Source organism: Heptranchias perlo, chromosome 16, assembly GCF_035084215.1.
Source record: "Heptranchias perlo isolate sHepPer1 chromosome 16, sHepPer1.hap1, whole genome shotgun sequence".
In the NCBI taxonomy this organism is placed as follows: Eukaryota; Metazoa; Chordata; class Chondrichthyes; order Hexanchiformes; family Hexanchidae; genus Heptranchias; species Heptranchias perlo.
In genome coordinates, this window is record NC_090340.1 from 16,959,661 (window position 1) to 16,977,034 (window position 17,374).

General features: G+C 40.9%; 1 protein-coding gene across 5 annotated transcripts in view; it reads left to right on the forward strand.

Moving 5' to 3' along the window:
- The window catches only part of si:dkey-181f22.4 (receptor-interacting serine/threonine-protein kinase 2), a 31,223-nt gene extending 14,464 nt beyond the window's left edge, over positions 1 to 16,759 (forward strand). For 3 of the 5 annotated variants that reach the window (XM_067997429.1, XM_067997428.1, XM_067997430.1), the window contains 7 exons: positions 88 to 137; positions 997 to 1,158; positions 5,872 to 5,957; positions 7,863 to 7,934; positions 8,357 to 8,525; positions 13,039 to 13,200; positions 16,121 to 16,759. In XM_067997429.1, the coding sequence (XP_067853530.1) occupies positions 88 to 137; positions 997 to 1,158; positions 5,872 to 5,957; positions 7,863 to 7,934; positions 8,357 to 8,525; positions 13,039 to 13,200; positions 16,121 to 16,434 (1,015 nt within the window). In that variant the 3' untranslated portion in view covers positions 16,435 to 16,759. The remainder of the gene's footprint in view (positions 1 to 87; positions 138 to 996; positions 1,159 to 5,871; positions 5,958 to 7,862; positions 7,935 to 8,356; positions 8,526 to 13,038; positions 13,201 to 16,120) is intronic. The other 2 variants (XM_067997432.1, XM_067997431.1) reach the window with 2 other exon arrangements.
- The last annotated feature ends 615 nt before the right edge of the window (positions 16,760 to 17,374 follow it).

A 17,374-nucleotide genomic window follows, 5' to 3' on the forward strand; every position in this document is an offset into this window, starting at 1 on the left:
CTCAGCCTCCCTCTCTGATATGTTAACCTGTTTACTACACGTGTAAAGGGTAAACTTATTATGTTTTTGTCTCTTTTTAATTCTCAGTTATGGCATGCTGGCATTTGAGGTGCTGACCAGAAGGAAGGCCTATGAAGGTGGGTTATGAAACAGACCTCATGTCTACTACAGTACCCTCCCTACTCCCCTTCACCTCCCCATTGTACAGCTTGCACTCCTTGTTTCTCATTTTCAAAAGATCACAATAATCACGGATGAGGAAGGCCAATTGGCCCATTTGATTCTTCCATCTAGAAAGATCTATGACCACCCATTGTAGCATCCAATCATTTCTCAAACAACTCCAGAGTTTTTGTCTCCATTACTTTGTATGGAAGTTTATTACAAATGTTGAACACTCCGTGTGAAGAAGAATTCCCTAATATCTGTCCTAAAAGTACCCTTCTCTAGTTGAACCTGTGTCCCCTAGTTCTACTCCTGAGGTTTAATTTAAAGTAATATTCTGGGTTAACTTTTCCTATACCTTTAACAATCTTATTTAGCTATAAGTTCACCTCTCAGAGACCTTCGTTCCAGACTGAAAAGCCCAAGTTTCTCCAGTCTTTTCTCAGAACTCATACTCCTGACACACGGGATTACCCTCGTGCCTTTCTCTGAATTTGAATGTCTTTGTTATTGTTTGGCAACCAGAACTGGACGCAGTATTCAAGGTGCAGTTTGACTAGAGCACTATAAAATTTGATTGTATTCTACTGTTTTGGCTAAGTAGTTCAACATCCTATTCGCTTTGTTAATTGCTGCTCTGCATTGGGTTCTTCTTGTAGAGAGAGCTTAATCAATGTCTTGCTGCTAACTTTTTTGTGACTCTTACCTGCATTTATATTTAACTGGCAGCAGCTTAGGCATTTGAAAGTTCACATGAGTTTCAGTAAAAACATAACCCTTTTCTTGTCAGTATTGTGTAATAATGTCAACATATTCCCCACGTTTCCCCAGATAAATGTAACCTGCAGGATTTAGTGTCAGCGATCAGAGATGGAGCCAGACCTAACATCACAGCTGAGGTTCTCCCAGCTAGCCTTCCTCATCGAGATACTCTAATACAGCTCATCACCAGCTGCTGGGCTCAGGAGCCACAGGATAGACCACAGTTCAAAGGTACGCCTTTAATTCTGTTCTGAAAAAATAGCACACAAATGTACGCAAGTTGTGCAGGGGTCACATATAACCCTTAGACCAGGCTGCACTGCAACAAGTAATTTATTCCAAATGCCTGCTTTTACATTCCTTTGAAGGAGTGATTGCATTTGGGGAGAGATATATCAGTATAAGAAGAACATAGGAAAGTATATGTATTATCAAAATTTTCTTTGCTTGTCTCACTTACTGTGTCTTCTGGCCAAAAGATCACGGTGCATATTTTTCAACATTTGCTAATTTTAGTAAAAGGTAGATGCAAACATAAAGTGTGGAAATTTGCTTTATATTAATGTCAACGTTTTCACAAAAATTAGTTAATGGTGGAAAATATGCTCCCAGGTTGGTGAGTTTTCTTGGTTAATTAGTAACCTGGTTCCTTTGAAAGGAACAAAATGTTTTGCTCCTCGTGGTATTAGGGGGCGCTATTCACCTCACAACTCTTGGCTAGATTAAGGATATTGGCAGATCTCATTAAGTATAATGCCCAAAGGCTTTGCACATTTAATAAAACAACAGGGATGTCTGAATTTGTCATCTTGTGATGTAAAGTTCACCAGGCATGCTCCAGCAGTGGGTGGATTCTGTCCTGATGAGAACTGAAGATCATGCAGTGGCATAAACAGATGACATTGTCATTCTTAATCAGACATGGGACACCCACTCCATCCACATTGCAGACGTAGTGACCAGGTTAGAAAGGGCAGAGCAGAGTTAACAGTTAAAGGCAAAAGATATCACATTGGTATGACAGAGGTGCAGTAACTGGGTCACCATGTTCAAGAAGAGGAAACGGAAACTGGATCGGATAAATATGAACGTCACCTCAGAACGTTCCCACCCTGAAACAAAGCAGTAGGTATGGCTTTTTCTTAGAATACCAGGTTATCAATGGGAACTTAATTCCCAATCATAGCCAATCAACCACACTGTTGTTGATTGACTTCACCCAAAACAACTACGAAACCAAGTGGCCCTGGTTGCAAACCATTTAGAGTGCTTTGAAATGGTTGAAGGGGACTCTGTGCACAGATCATGCCAGCCACACAGATCTTTCCATTATGATTTTGGAGCCATGCTGAGTTAGGTAAATGATCAAAATGAAAAACAACTGTCATTTACCTGAGCTGCAAGCTATTGCAAAAATAAATGGTACACTCAACAAGTGAGAAAGGATGCAGCACTGTTGTGTAGCAATTACAAAGACCCTAACAGTATGGTACAGGTTTCAAAGTATGTTCAGAACTTTGGCATGGCTAAATAGAACTTATGACAAAATATCTGGCTGCAATGTTGGAGTATTGAATATAACATTCTCATGCTGCAGGGAATAGTGAATTGTAAAGGTTTTATTAAAACCAAAAACTGTAACAGCATGGAACTTTTTTTTTGGTGAGCTGGAGGTCTGACCATAATGAAAACCCGTTACCAGACTCAAGAGTCTCCAAACAAGTTACTGAGAAATCCACAAAAGTAGAGCTTCTCTTTGCCTGGAGTGCATACTATTCCCCATTGGGACACACCCCACTTATCTAAGTCCAGAGTTCAGGCACAGGTTAATAACAGCCACGAGTTAGGGCTTCTAGTATGTAGAGGGGTACTGCTGGAATTTAACCAGATAAAACTGTGCAGCTTGCCAACACAGAGCACTGGTTAACTTCCCACTGCTTGTCCAACCAGCATCACCCTACCCTTTACCACATTGGCTAACAGAGCTATCTGAAGCCAAGTGGGAAGAATCCCAAGCCCTAGTGACATGGCTAATCCCTCCAGGTCCCATCAATGAGCCAAGCTGGCTGTTCATTCACCTCTGAGTGCTGTAAGCTGGCCTGGCTCGGTTATCAGATTACCAAGTCTGCTGCAGAGGGTTGACTTGGTTTCAATCTTCCATCAGCAGGTTTGTCATCTTGGACCCATCTTGATCAAAAAGGGACCCCACTTACTTTCCCCTGCCTCCAAACAGAGACAGTCACTGACAATTGCAGGTTTAAGCCCTTGCTGGGCAGGCAGTAGGTATCAGGAATTCCTCAAGAGCGGCATGGTGAGCAGCACAACTCTCCATTAAATGTGCAAATGTATTGCCACCTGACCACAGCACGGAACTACCACATCCAATCGATCAGTTGTTCCACCAGTTGGAGGTGCAGAGTTTTAGCAGCAACTGCTTGTTCTTTGCAACGCTGGATGTATAAGCACATGTTCTCGTACCTGGCCTCCAGGTAACATCTTTCAGCAACTGTCAGCAAGAAACAAGAAAAGGCCATTTAGCCCATTCTTTCCACAAAGCGTCAAGAACTCCCTCCCATCCATATGACATAATGAAAATAATTTTTATTTTATCTTGTAGGAGATATTTCAAATTATAGTGTCATGTTCCACCTGTGCTCCAATCCGCTTCAAAGCTCCCCTTCCACTAAGCTATATGTTTCTAAATCGACAGGAGGAATCTCATGAATTAGTATCTGGGGGTAGTGTGCATGCCAGCAAGGAGATCTCTGGGTTGCATAGGAACACAAGAACATAAGAAATAGGAGCAGTTGTAGGCCATCCGGCCCCTCAAGCCTGCTCCGCATTCAACAAGATCGTGGCTGATCTTCTACCTCAACGACATTTTCCTGCACTATCCCCATATCCCTTGATGCCTTTAATATCTAGAAGTCTATTGATCTCTGTTTTGAATGTACTCAATGACTGAACCTCCACAGCCCTCTGGGGTAGAGAATTCCGAAAATTGACCACCCTCTGAGTGAAGAAATTTCTCCTCATCTCAGTCCTAAATGACCTACCCCTTATTCTGAGACTGTGACCCCCTGGTTCTAGACTCCCCAGCCAGGGGAAACATCCTCCCTGCATCTACCCTGTCAAGCCCTGTAAGAATTTTGTATGTTTCAATGAGATCACCCCTCGTTCTTCTAAACCGACAGGAGGAATCCCATGAATTGGCATCTGGGGGTAGTGTGCATGCCAGCAAGGAGGTCTCTGGGTTGCAAGATAAAATAAAAATTATTTTCATTATGTCATATGGATGGGAGGGAGTTCTTGACGCTTTGTGGAAAGAATGGGCTAAATGGCCTTTTCTTGTTTCTTGCTGACTGTTGCCGAAAGACTCTAGTCTACTCAATCTCTCCTCGTATGACAATTCCGCCATCCCAAGAATCAGTCTGGTGAACCTTCATTGCACTCCCTTATTGGCAATTATACCTTTTCTTAGGTAAGGAGACCAAAATTTTACACAACACTCCAGGTGCGGTCTCACCGAGGCCCTACATAATTGCAGTAAGACATCTTTACTCTTGTACTCAAATCCTCTTGAAATAAAGGCCAACGTACCATTTACCTTCCTAATTGCTTGCTGCACCTGCACGTTAACTTTCAGTGATTCATGTACAAGGACACCCAGGTCCCTTTGAACATCCCTTTCCCAGTCTCTCACCATTTAAAAAATACTCTGTATTTCTGTTTTTCCTACCAAAGTGGATAACTTCACATTTTTCCACATTATATTCCATCTGCCATGTTCTAGCCCGCTCACTTAGCCTGTCTATATCCCCTTGAAGCATCTTTGCATCTTCCTCACAACTCACATTCCCACCTAGTTTTGTGTTATCAGCAAACTTGGAAATATTACATTTGGTCCCCTCATCCAAATCATTGTTATAGATTGTGAATAGCTGGGGCCCAAGCACCGATCCCTGCAGTACCCCACTAGTCACAGTCTGCCAACCTGAAAAAGATCTGTTTATTCCTACTCTCTGTTTTCTGTCTGTTAACCAATTCTCAATCCATGTCAATATATTACCCCTAATTCCATGCGCTCTAACTTTGTTCACCAACCTCCTGTGTGGGACCTTATTGAAAGCCTTCTGAAAATCCAAATACACCACATCCACTGGTTCCCCCTTATCCATTCTATTAGTTACATCCTCAAAGAACTCCAATAGGTTTGTCAATCATGATTTCCCTTTTATAAATCCATGCTGACTCTGCCAAATCCTATTATTATTTTCTAAGTGTCCTGTTATCACATCCTTTATAATAGATTCTAGCATTTTCCCTACTACTGATGTCAGGCTAACAGGTCTGTAGTTCCCTGTTTTCTCTCTCCCTCCTTTCTTAAATAGTGGGGTTACATTTGCTACCCTCCAATTTGCAGGAACCGTTCCAGAATCTATAAAATTTTGGAAGATGACAACCAATGCATCCACTATCTCTATAGCCACCTCTTTCAAAACCCTGGGATGTAGATCATCAGGTCCATGGGATTTATCGACTTTTAGTCCCATTAATTTCTCTAGTACTATTTTTTTACTAATACTAATTTCTTTCAGTTCCTCATTCTCGCCAGACCCTTGGTTCTCTAGTATTTCTGGAAGGCTTTTTGTGCCTTCTTCCGTGAAGTCAGACACAAAGTATTTGTTTAATTTCTCTGCCATTTCCTTATTCCTCATTATAAATTCTCCCATCTCTGTCTGTAAGGGACCCACATTTGCCTTTGACAGTCTTTTCCTTTTTACATACCTATAGAAGCTTTTACAGCAGCATGGGTTCTGCTGTGGGGAGTTTCATCGTTAGAAACTGATGAATAAATCACAAATCAGAAAAATGTTCAATTAAATCAAAGTTACCTCGAAAGCTATCTCCTAGTTTCACTATGGTATTAATTTTTTTTTTCAGATTGCGTAACTATTCTGAGAAACGTATTCGAGACTTTCGACTCCAAAGTAGTGTTGAAATCAGTTAACGGTGTGGCAGTAACAAAGGTAAAATGACATGATATTGGTGGGAGTGTACTAAGATAGATTGAAAACTGGCTGGGTGATAGGACAGAGTCTGTATGAAAGCAAAATATTCTGGATGGAGAGGTGAATGGGGTACTACAGGATTTGGTGCTGGTACCAGTACCATTCAACATTTTTATAAATGATGATATGGAGGAGGATATGAGTAGCTAGAGGAGGACTTGGCTTATTTAGGGAAATGGACAGACAATTGGCAGATGCAATTTAATGTGGTTAAATGTAAAAGAATCCAATTAGACAAGGGATTACAGGATTAATGGAAAATACTGACCAAAATGGATTTGGAAAAGGATCTTGAGGCCATTATAGATTCTTCAAGACATCAAGTCAAAGTCTAGCAGCTGTCAAAAAGTACATGTAATGCTGGGTTGCATAAAAAAGGAATAGTGAGTAGATCAAAGGAAGTAATCCTATTATTATATAAAGCATTGGTCAGCTCCACCTAGAGGACTATGCAGTTTTGGACTGTTCCATTTCTGAGTTTTTACATTACATATTTTCGTTAGGTTCAGACCACTACCACAAATAAGCCCTTGTTCCTATGACCCGGAATGTGCCTTTACTTATCCAGTATCTAAATGTAATGAGCCCAGGGGTCAAATAGAGGTCCCTTGTCACTGTATATCAGCTTATTGATACATCACATATCTTCATGTTGTTTCCTCGTCTTCAGAAAGGCAAACAATAAACACTCTAGCAACCCATGGCTTAGGTTATAAACTAGTGGACAAATTTATTGATCAGAAAAAGATCAGTTTTTAGCCTCAAGCATTTCAAAAAAATTGAGAAGCCAAACAGCATCTCAATTAGCAGAGTCTCTGACCCTGAAATTCTAAGGAGTCACCACCAGTACCCCACAACTTCAGCAGGAGATGGCAGAACCTCCAAAAAAATGGCATAAACCACTGAAAACAACTATTTAAACCGTTTCTCTAGGGTTTCTGTCGGTTTCCTCCCAAAGGCAGAAAACCAGGAGAACCCTGGAATTTCCGGGCCTTTATCTGTTTAACAACAAATATAGAGACAAGAATTTAGGTCTGCATTCAAAGAGCTGAGGGATGTTACAATTCTCGATTTTATATTCTTCCAACTCAATTTGATGATCTCATGGCTGAAATTTCAGTGTCAAGGGAGACAAACAGGATAGACCTGGTGAAGAGATACTCTATAAAAGAGAAATCAATAGCCCAGCCTATTCCTCTCTACAGCTAAGGTGGACAGCCTGTAAACCAATGCAGAAACATCAAGCAAGAGAGAGAAAAAAAGGATATAAGTTTTGCCAAATTAGCATTTGACTTCCTGATAGAATGTCAAATGTCACATTACATATATTTTTATTAAATTGTAATAGGAGAGTTTGCAAAGATCTAGGCTCAGCTTCCTGATAGGTGGGTTTGGATTGGTGCACTCAGGCCCAAACTGTAGCCAATTCCACTCTCCCTGTAATTGAATATTATTACATTGTTAAATACAGTGCTCTGCTGTGGCCATGGTGCCCCTTCATGCACCTGAAATTCCTCTCCCCACTATTTTAGCAGAGTTAACCCATTTAAAATAAAACAGCAGAGGGAGCAATTTCAAGCAAACACTTTAAGCGTCCATGTGCTAGTATCCTACAGCCTAGTTACAGGCCTCAGAATTTACATTAACTCAGCTTTTGACCTCACTTGACAGTCAATACTGGAGATGGTTTGTAGGATTAATAGGCAACTGTAGGTCCACAAGAACTTAAAATATTTTAGAAAACAAATGTTATAAAAGTATTATTGCAGCAGTACAAATCCTCACCAAGTTTTGTATTGTAAATATATCCTTACACTAAGTTTAAAACCACCATTTAATATCTTTCAAATTACTTTATTTTAGCAGAGAATATTGGAGAGAAATAAGGATGCCTGTCCCACACAACTATTTTGTATTGATGTTAAGAATCTTGAGGTAAAAACATGCAAAAGAGACATTTATATTTACAAACTTTATACTCATATGGTCAACAAGTGTGTAAAAGGGATAAATGCATATACTTTCCACCGGGTAAGCAAAGGGACAGGTTTATACACTCACAAAGAAAATAAAATGGAAATCAATGATTAGACATAGTTAGCTGAACTAGTATGTCTATACCATTAAATTGTTTTAACTTGTTAAGCAAAATGTGCAGTACTGTATATAGTTATTTAATAATGTTTATTGAATAAAGTTATCATTGTATAGTCCTGGTGCAGCTTAACATTTAATGCAGTGCACAGAGTTAGCATTCATGTAGAGTACTATGAACAGAGTTAATAATTGCCTAATATGAATAAAATCTTCAAGAGGTTTCATTGTCTTAGACTGATATCACTCTGGACTGTCCTCAGGTGCTCTGCGATCACAAACTACCTCTTAATAAGAAGATTTATCTTGGGACAAAGAATCTCGATTGTGCTGGGAATCCAATCCCTGGGAACTTGGACAGCAAATGTTCCCCAATACCTTTAAATATCTCAGACCACCAAAGGTTCCCATCACACGCATCTCAACAGAAAGGTATGAAAATGCATTAGAAAGAAACTACAAGGGACTGGTGTATCACTGAGTTTATGTACCAGGTAACACAGATTGTGACAGAAGATACAGTATAGCAGAGTTCACACTGCTCCCATATTACAGGACTTGACATAGTACTGAGCTATAATTTTGATTGGTTAACTTCCTAAGCAGTATTACATCAAAGGCTTTGCTGAAGTGCAGATAAACAATGTCCGTGGACTTCCCTTTATCCACATGCTCCATTACCAGGTTTCTCAAACATGAACTCTCCTCCCTCTCCCAAAAGTCATGAAGAGTAGGGGCTCCCCCTCTTCCAATTGGCAGGGAACGTCCCCAAGGGTCCCCGGCTGCGGCCTGCTGGTTTTCCCTCCGGCTGCCAGCTAAGCTGTCAATTTGGCTGGCTGCCTGGTGGGAATCGCATCCAAAAAATTATAATGAAGTCCCGTCGTTAAGTTCGGCAGGACCTCCGGGTCCTCAGCCTTGCTGGGATCTTTGGCCGTTTTCGGCCTCCCCCATACCCTCTCCGCCTCTCCGTAAATATCGGGACCTAAATGTTTTATGACACCCTCCAAGGATAGTTTCTAAAATTTTATTCATGACAGATGCCAGGCTTTTAACTTCCACGACAGCACTTTTTTTTAAAGATAGCTGTTATAGGAACATAGGAACAGGAGTAGGCCATTCAGCCCCTCGTGCCTGCTCCGCCATTTGATAAGATCATGGCTGATCTGTGATCTAACTCCATATACCTGCCTTTGGCCCATATCTCTTAATACCTTTGGTTGCCAAAAAGCTATCTATCTCAGATTTAAATTTAGCAATTGAGCTAGTATCAATTGCCGTTATGCTCCCTTCTCTCCAGTCCTTTGGTGCAACTCCCATTTCTAATGATTCCATGAAAATCCATGCAATTTGGACCATTTGTTCTATCCCATTTCCTTAAATATCCTATTAGTCCTGGAAATATATCCTCTTTCAGTGCCTTCAAAGTTTTCAGGACATCTTTATCTGTCATTACTATTATCTTTAAAATTTACTCCTCATTTCCCAAAAAGTCAACCCTCACTTCTAGAAGTTAGCAGTTTCTTCCGCGTACACTAATAAATTGTCCGGGTTATCTGCCTTTTCCCAGTTGCTGATACCACATCCCCATCTGTGCCTTTCAAAGGCCCTACTACCTCCTTGACTATATTTACTCTGGGCTTACTAACAGAAGCCTTTTACATTGTTCTTTATGTTGTCTGTAATCCGAGTCTCATTGTCTGTTTTTGTCTGTCTAGCAAGTTTTTTCACCCTATCTTATACTCCCGTCTACCACTGAACATGAAGATATATATTTTTTATATATACTTTTTTGCCCGTATTCCTTACATTATCACCTTTGTTGCCCACTTAGGTTTCCTTTTATTCCTACAGTGTTTCTTACCCAGTGATATAAATTGACTTTGTAAAGCAGAAAGAAATGATTTGTGTTTATATAGTATCTTTCACATCCACAGAATGAAGTGCTTCAAACTCAATGTTGCTTTTTTTATTCATTCTCAGGATGTGGCCATCAATGGCAAGGCTGGCATTTATTGCCTATCCCTAGTTGCCCTTATACAACTAAGTGGCATGCTCGGCCACTTCAGAGAGTAGTTAAAAGCCAACCACATCGGTGTGGAACTGGAATCACAGAATCATAGCCCAGGCCAGGTAGAAAGGACATTACTGTTCCAGTACAGCTACAACACTGGAATCTACCCGACAATGTGGAAAATTGCCCAGGTATGTCCTGTCCACAAAAAGTAGGACAAATCCAATCTGGCCAATTACCACCCCATCAGTCTACTCTCAATCATCATCAAAGTGATGGAAGGTGTCGTCGACAGTGCTATCAAGCGGCACTTACTCACCAATAACCTGCTCACCAATGCTCAGTTTGGGTTCTGCCAGGACCACTCGGCTCCAGACCTCATTACAGCCTTGGTCCAAACATGAACAAAAGAGCTGAATTCCAGAGGTGAGGTGAGAGTGACTGCCCTTGACATCAAGGCAGCATTTGACTGAGTGTGGCACCAAGGAGCCCTAGTAAAATTGAAGTCAATGGGAATCAGGGGGAAAACTCTCTAGTGGCGGGAGTCATACCTAGCACAAAGGAAGATGGTAGTGGTTATTGTAGGCCAATCATCTCAGCCCCAGGACATTGCTGCAGGAGTTTGTCAGGGCAGTGTCCTAGGCCCAACCATCTTCAGCTGCTTCATCAATGACCTTCCCTCCATCATAAGGTCAGAAATGGGGATGTTTGCTGATGATTGCACAGTGTTCGGTTCCATGTGCAACCCCTCAAATAATGAAGCAGTCCGAGCCCACATGCAGCAAGACCTGGACAACATCCAGGCTTGGGCTGATAAGTGGCAAGTAACATTCGTGCCAGATAAGTGCCAGGCAATGACCATCTCCAACAAGAGAGAGTCTAACCACCTCCCCTTGACATTCAACGGCATTACCATCGCCGAATCCCCCACCATCAACATCCTGGGGGTCACCATTGACCAGAAACTTAACTGGACCAGCCATATAAATACTGTGGCTACAAGAGCAGGTTAGAGGCTGGGTATTCTGCGACAAGTGACTCACCTCCTGACTCCCCAAAGCCTTTCCACCATCTACAAGGCACAAGTCAGGAGTGTGATGGAATACTCTCCACTTGCCTGGATGAGTGCAGCTCCAACAACACTCAAGAAGATCGACACCATTCAGGACAAAGCAGGCCACTTGATTGGCACCCCATCCACCACCCTAAACATTCACTCCCTTCACCATCAGCGCGCAGTGCCTGCAGTGTGTACCATCCACAGGATGCACTGCAGCAACACGCCAAGGCTTCTTCGACAGCACCTCCCAAACCCGCGACCTCTACCACCTAGAAGGACAAGAGCAGCAGGTACATGGGAACAACACCACCTGCACGTTCCCCTCCAAGTCACACACCATCCCGACTTGGAAATATATCACCGTTCCTTCATCGTCGCTGGGTCAAAATCCTGGAACTCCCTTCCTAACAGCACTGTGGGAGAACCTTCACCGCACAGACTGCAGCGGTTCAAGAAGGTGGCTCACCACCACCTTCTCAAGGGCAATTAGGGATGGGCAATAAATGCTGGCGTCACCAGCGACGCCCATGTCCCATGATCGGATTAAAAAAAGCTGAGTTTTTACAACATTCCAATAGGTTCATGTCACTTTTACTGATACCAGTTATTTATCCCAAATTTTTTAAACTGCTATGGCGGGATTTGAACTCACATTGATCTGGATTATTAGCCTAGACCTTTGGATTACTAGTACAGTAACATAACCACGATGCTTTCATACCCCAGTACCAATACTTTTGAAGTGTAGTCACTGTTGTTTTGTAGGTAAACGCGGCAGCCAACTTGATCACATCAAGGTTCCACATACAGCAGTAAGATAAATGATCAGATAATCTATTTTGGTGGTCTTGGTTGAGGGGCAAATGTTGGCCAGGACACTGGGAAAACTCCCCTGTTCTTCTCCCAGTAGTGCCATAGGAATTTCTGCATACTCCTAGTTTAACTTCTCAACCAGATTACAGCACCTCTGATGTCGTAGTACTGCCCCAGAACTGCACTGAAGTGTCAGCCTGGGTTATGTGGTCAACTCTCTGGAATGGGGTTTGCATCCACAACCTTCTGACTGAGAGCTGAGAGTGCTACCACTGTGCCAAGGCTGACTTTATAATTGTGCATTTAAAGGTATACTACTTCTCCACAAAGCTTTGTCCCTCTAACAATTTATTCCAGTCCAGCTCCATTAACTACTTCCTCATTTCCTCAAAGTCCACCTTCCTAAAATTAAGAGCCTTTGTTGTATTTTCCTTATCCATGGAGACTGTGATGCCAAACTTAATTACGTTATGGTCAAGATGTTTCCTTAACTTAATCATCTCTGGTTTGTTACACAAAATGAGATACAGAGTTGCCTTCTCCCTCATGTGCTCCTTAACTATCTCGGTCAAAATGCAGTCCATAACCATGTCATTTTGTAAATAAGCCACCAGAAGCCCTTGATTAGATTCCAGTCTATAGCTCACTCTCAGATATCCATTATTCCAGTGATCTCCAACCTTTTGGAGCTGGGAACTGTTTACACATATCAAAGTCGTGAGTTAGCCACATATGATTGTGTAAAAATGCAACCCACATACATACAAATGAAAGGCCATACATTAAAAAGTGAGACTCCCTCTTGATATGCAAAAAAACAAGATCCTCCACATGCAAAATGCAAGACTTTCCATACACAAAAAAACAAGATCATGCAAGGCCTCTCATACTCCTTTACCCATCATCCTCCCCTCCTTAACCTTACCCCTCCTTTACCTCTCCCTCCTCAAGCTTGGATCTTGCACTTTACTCTTCTCATTCTTTCTCTATTTTGTACATTATATAATCATTATTTTAATTGATAATCACTATTAAAATTTTACCTCCTGTCTGTTTCCTAGGCATAGTATCCACTGTTCAGCTCTCCCCAGCTTATCTCACTCAGACTTCAATCCATCCTTCTGCAACTCCATCTGTGCCACCTAACAGGGTTAAAAAAGTTGCACCACTCATTCAAACAAGTGCCAACATCAACACCAGCCAAGCAGAACACACTATATCAAGTAAGAAAATTTGTCTAATGAGGGCACAGAAAATTTTAAAAGCAGATACGAACTATGGACATCAGTTCACCTGAAGCTGCATTACTGCCATCTTGGTAGCACTGAGTGCAGGTTGTCAATAATGTTAGAAACCAATTTCATTACTAACTGGTATACATCTTTTTATTTGTTGTTTGCAATTATTTTACAGATAGTGGGGTAGATGTTCAACTTGCCACCCCAACATAAAAAGGAGGTTGTGAAGTGGCTGCCATTATAGAAACCACCCAATTTTCATTTTCATTGAATTTAATGGAAGTTGAAAATCAACCCCTGTATGTCTTGGTACAGGAGATAGTTTCTGCACATGGTAGCACTTTTAGCAACTTTGTTTTTATATAAGAGTCTGATAAGCATACATTTTGGTAGAATGAGGAGAGGCAATATAAACTAAATGGTACAATTTTAACAGGGGTGCAGGAACAGGCAGGCCTGGGGTTGTATGTGCACAAATCTTTGAAGGTGGCAGGGCAAGTTGAGAAGGCTGTTGAAAAAGCATATGGGATCCTGAGCATTATTAATAGAGGCATAGAGTACAAAAGTAAAAAAGTTATGCTAAACCTTAATAAAACACTGGGTAGGTCACAGCTGGAGTATTGTGTTCAATTCTGGGCACCACACTTTAGGAAAGATGTCAAGGCCTTAGAGAGGGTGCAGAAGAGATTTATTAGAATAGTATCAGGGATGAGGGACTTCAGTTATGTGGAGAGACTGGAGAAGCTGTGGTTGTTCTCCTTAAAACAGAGAAGGTTAAGGGGAGATTTGATAGAGGTGTTCAAAATCATGAACGGTTTTGATAGAGTAAGTAAGGAGAAACTATTTCCAGTGGCAGAAAGATCGGTAACCAGAGGACACAGATTTAAGATGATCGGCAAAAGAGCCAGAGGCAACATGAGGAAACATTTTTTTATGCAGCGAGTTGTAATGATCCAGAATGCACTGCCTGAAAGGGTGGTGGAAGCAGATTCATTAGTTACTTTCAAAAGGGAATTGGATAAATACTTGAAGGGAAAATATTTACAGGGCTACGGGGGAAAAGCAGGGGACTGGGACTAGATAGCTCTTTCATACAGCCAGCACAGGCACCATGGGCCAAATGGCTTCCTCCTTTGCTATACTTACTATGATACTATATGATACAACGATGATGGCCTGTGAACACTCCTGTGTGAAACACATGGAATTCTGTCCTGCATCTTATCATAAAATCTTTCTGTCCTTTATCTCATTCATATGAAATTCTAAAGCGAGGCAAATGTTATGTGTGTTTTAATGTACATCTGTTAGCTGCACTCTGAAAGGATCTTCTTCATCTTGGGGTCTAAGGGTAGAGTGAATACACAATACTGAAAAGAAGCAGCTGGTGGCATTGGGGCAGATGGCCCAGCTGACCTCCCGGACATGGGTCATTAACATGTTATTTGCATTAAGGCATTTTCTAGCTGTAAGATGTACATATGCAAATCTGCCAATGTAAGAAGAGACACAGTTGTTATGTGTAATTGAAGATTCATTAGGGAAATATCCTGAGAGGAACATAGATGGTATCAAAATTAACATCTGTGACATGAAAGTTTTCTACATTAAAGGTACTATATAAATGCAGGTTGCTATTGAAAGGTCTCTTTTAGTCAAATAGGTCCTGCAATAGCTATTCATCTTGAGTTCACTTGTTTCAAACATCTATTTTCACATCACAGCAGTGAGACAGAACTTTGTGGAGACAGAGGCCTGCTCCACATAACTATTTAAAGACTCAGTTGAAAGATTCTAAAAAGAATTTGGAACACTTTTTTTCAAGTCAGGATAAAACAGGATGCAAGTTTAGCACTGAATTTTGTATCTGCCTACAGAAACTGCCTTGTTGCTGTGAGCACTAATAAAGAGTGTCGAGAAAAAGGTAGAACCTCAATGCCTGCCAGTTGTGTTGGCTTTTGGCTCTTCTGCTGGGGTGAATGGGGCAAGGGAGGTGGTTACAGAATCCTACTCTAAGATAGTCTTGCACCTCCTACGTTGGTTTAGCCCAACTTATTGGTTTATTCTGTTTGGGTCGGCCGTTGTGTGCCTTTCCAGTATTAGTGGTACACATTTATTGGCAATAAAACTGTTGCCAGTAAACAATCATTGTCACTAATGATAACAAAGGCAGATGCTTACACTGATCATCACTAACATACTACAGGTTTGGGACCATTTACCAGTGAAGGGAGATGGAGAAGTCATTATTTACAAAAAAAATAAAAATTAAAGAAATATTTTTTTGAAATATAATTACTTTTTGATGTCTATTCATTCACTTCAGTGTCACTACATGGTTGAATTTTCCACCTCTGTAATCTTAGCTCCAATCCAGCCAGACACCAGAAATGAAGGTTACATCTATCCAAGAGCTAATAGTGAGATAAAAATAAACATTCAGAATCCAGTTCCTAGCGGCTGAGAGTTCACAGCACAAAGATACCACAGTAATTAATAGAAATTTTATTCAGAAGTATCAATAATATGAAAATGTGAGAATTAGAAATCTTACAGTGGCACAGTAAGGGAATCTCATAAGATTAATAATGGGGTATAATGCCAGGTGAAGCAGCTAACAACTAGCTTAGATACAATTTCTAAAACAGCACCATATGCTGTAAATTCCGAACAATTACTTCTACCTTTACATGTATACACTACTGCTCACTGTGAGAACTGAGGTAAAACCATACTAAATAAAGTGTTCTTGTTCAGAAATACAACCTTTAATTTCTCTTTCATAATATAAAAAATTCAGAAAAGTAAAACAATAACCACAGACTGCAATCAGTGTGCTGATTGTATTGTACATCGTGTTATCATTTCCCAACATTGATTGCCATCTGATTTTGTCCCATTGTAGATCTCAAATTGGCGGAAACTCCGTGCACTCAAATTTTGAAACAGTGTCGGGAGTGCCTTATAAAATGCATGACAGAGGGACGCCTGAACCACATCCTTGATGTGCTCCGATCCCAACAGGTGTTGACAAAGTCCGATTATGAAACAATCACTGCATCCATCACAAGGAGTGGCCGGACACGGGCTCTTCTGGACACTTGCCTCTGCCTTGGGGAAGGAGCAGCCGGGATTGTCGTGGGCCTGTTAGCAAGAGGCAAGAAGGTTGAATTAACAAGAAGTAGAAGCAGTCCACAATGTAACATGACTCAAAGCTAGAATAACCCTGGAGGTCAGAGACAGCTACCAGTCCTAAGAAATCTTGGAACTGTAAGATCTGGTATGAACCGGTCTTGTGTAAATGGATGAGGCCAGTTGGACTGGACAGTTACTTTGAGATCAGTGAAAGAATGATTATGAATCTATCTTGTCTGAACTATCTAGACTGTAAATAACATTGTAAACTACCATTTAGATTAATTGTTATTTATTTGAGTATAATATTGCAAATAAATGCCATAATTCAAATGTCTACACTCCTGTTTATGTGCATAAACGTGGACACATCTGGGCACTCTTCTATTATTAAACATTTTGCTTTGTATTGGTAGTTGTCTGCCTTTCATATTTTGACTCCATCAGTAGAAAAGTGGCTACTGCTGGGATTTAGCCAGTAATATAATGGTTAAATGTGGCAGAAGTTTCCAAAATTAGAAGCCTTGCAGAATGTCTGGAACATCAAGAAACTGTTATTTCCAAAGTTTTTGCATGAAACCAATTACACAATTGTTAAGTTTACCATTTCTTACCAGGATGGCTCAATGTCTTAGGGCTCCTGTTTATACAAAATGTTCCTGTGTGCCTGTAAACTATTTACCTGTAGTTCAGGCATAATTGATATTGCCAACCCAACGTCAACACAGGCACAAACAGCTCTGAGGTAGTTGGCTGTCGTTGGCCATTAGTTTTTGGATAATTGCTAGTATTTACTGAAGTGAAGGGAGAACAAAGAAGCAGTCGTTGCCACTCCTCTGTCTCCTGTCACTTTTGACAACACATGGGGTAAAATGTTAAAAGTTTCTTTTAACTAATCACTTCTCCAGCTGTCTTCACTTCAGTGTCATTCTGTACATATTCCCTGTGTACTGTGAAAAACAAAGAAGCAAACTAAAAACAGTATGTAAACTTAAACTGTGATAATATTTTGCTTACGAAGAAA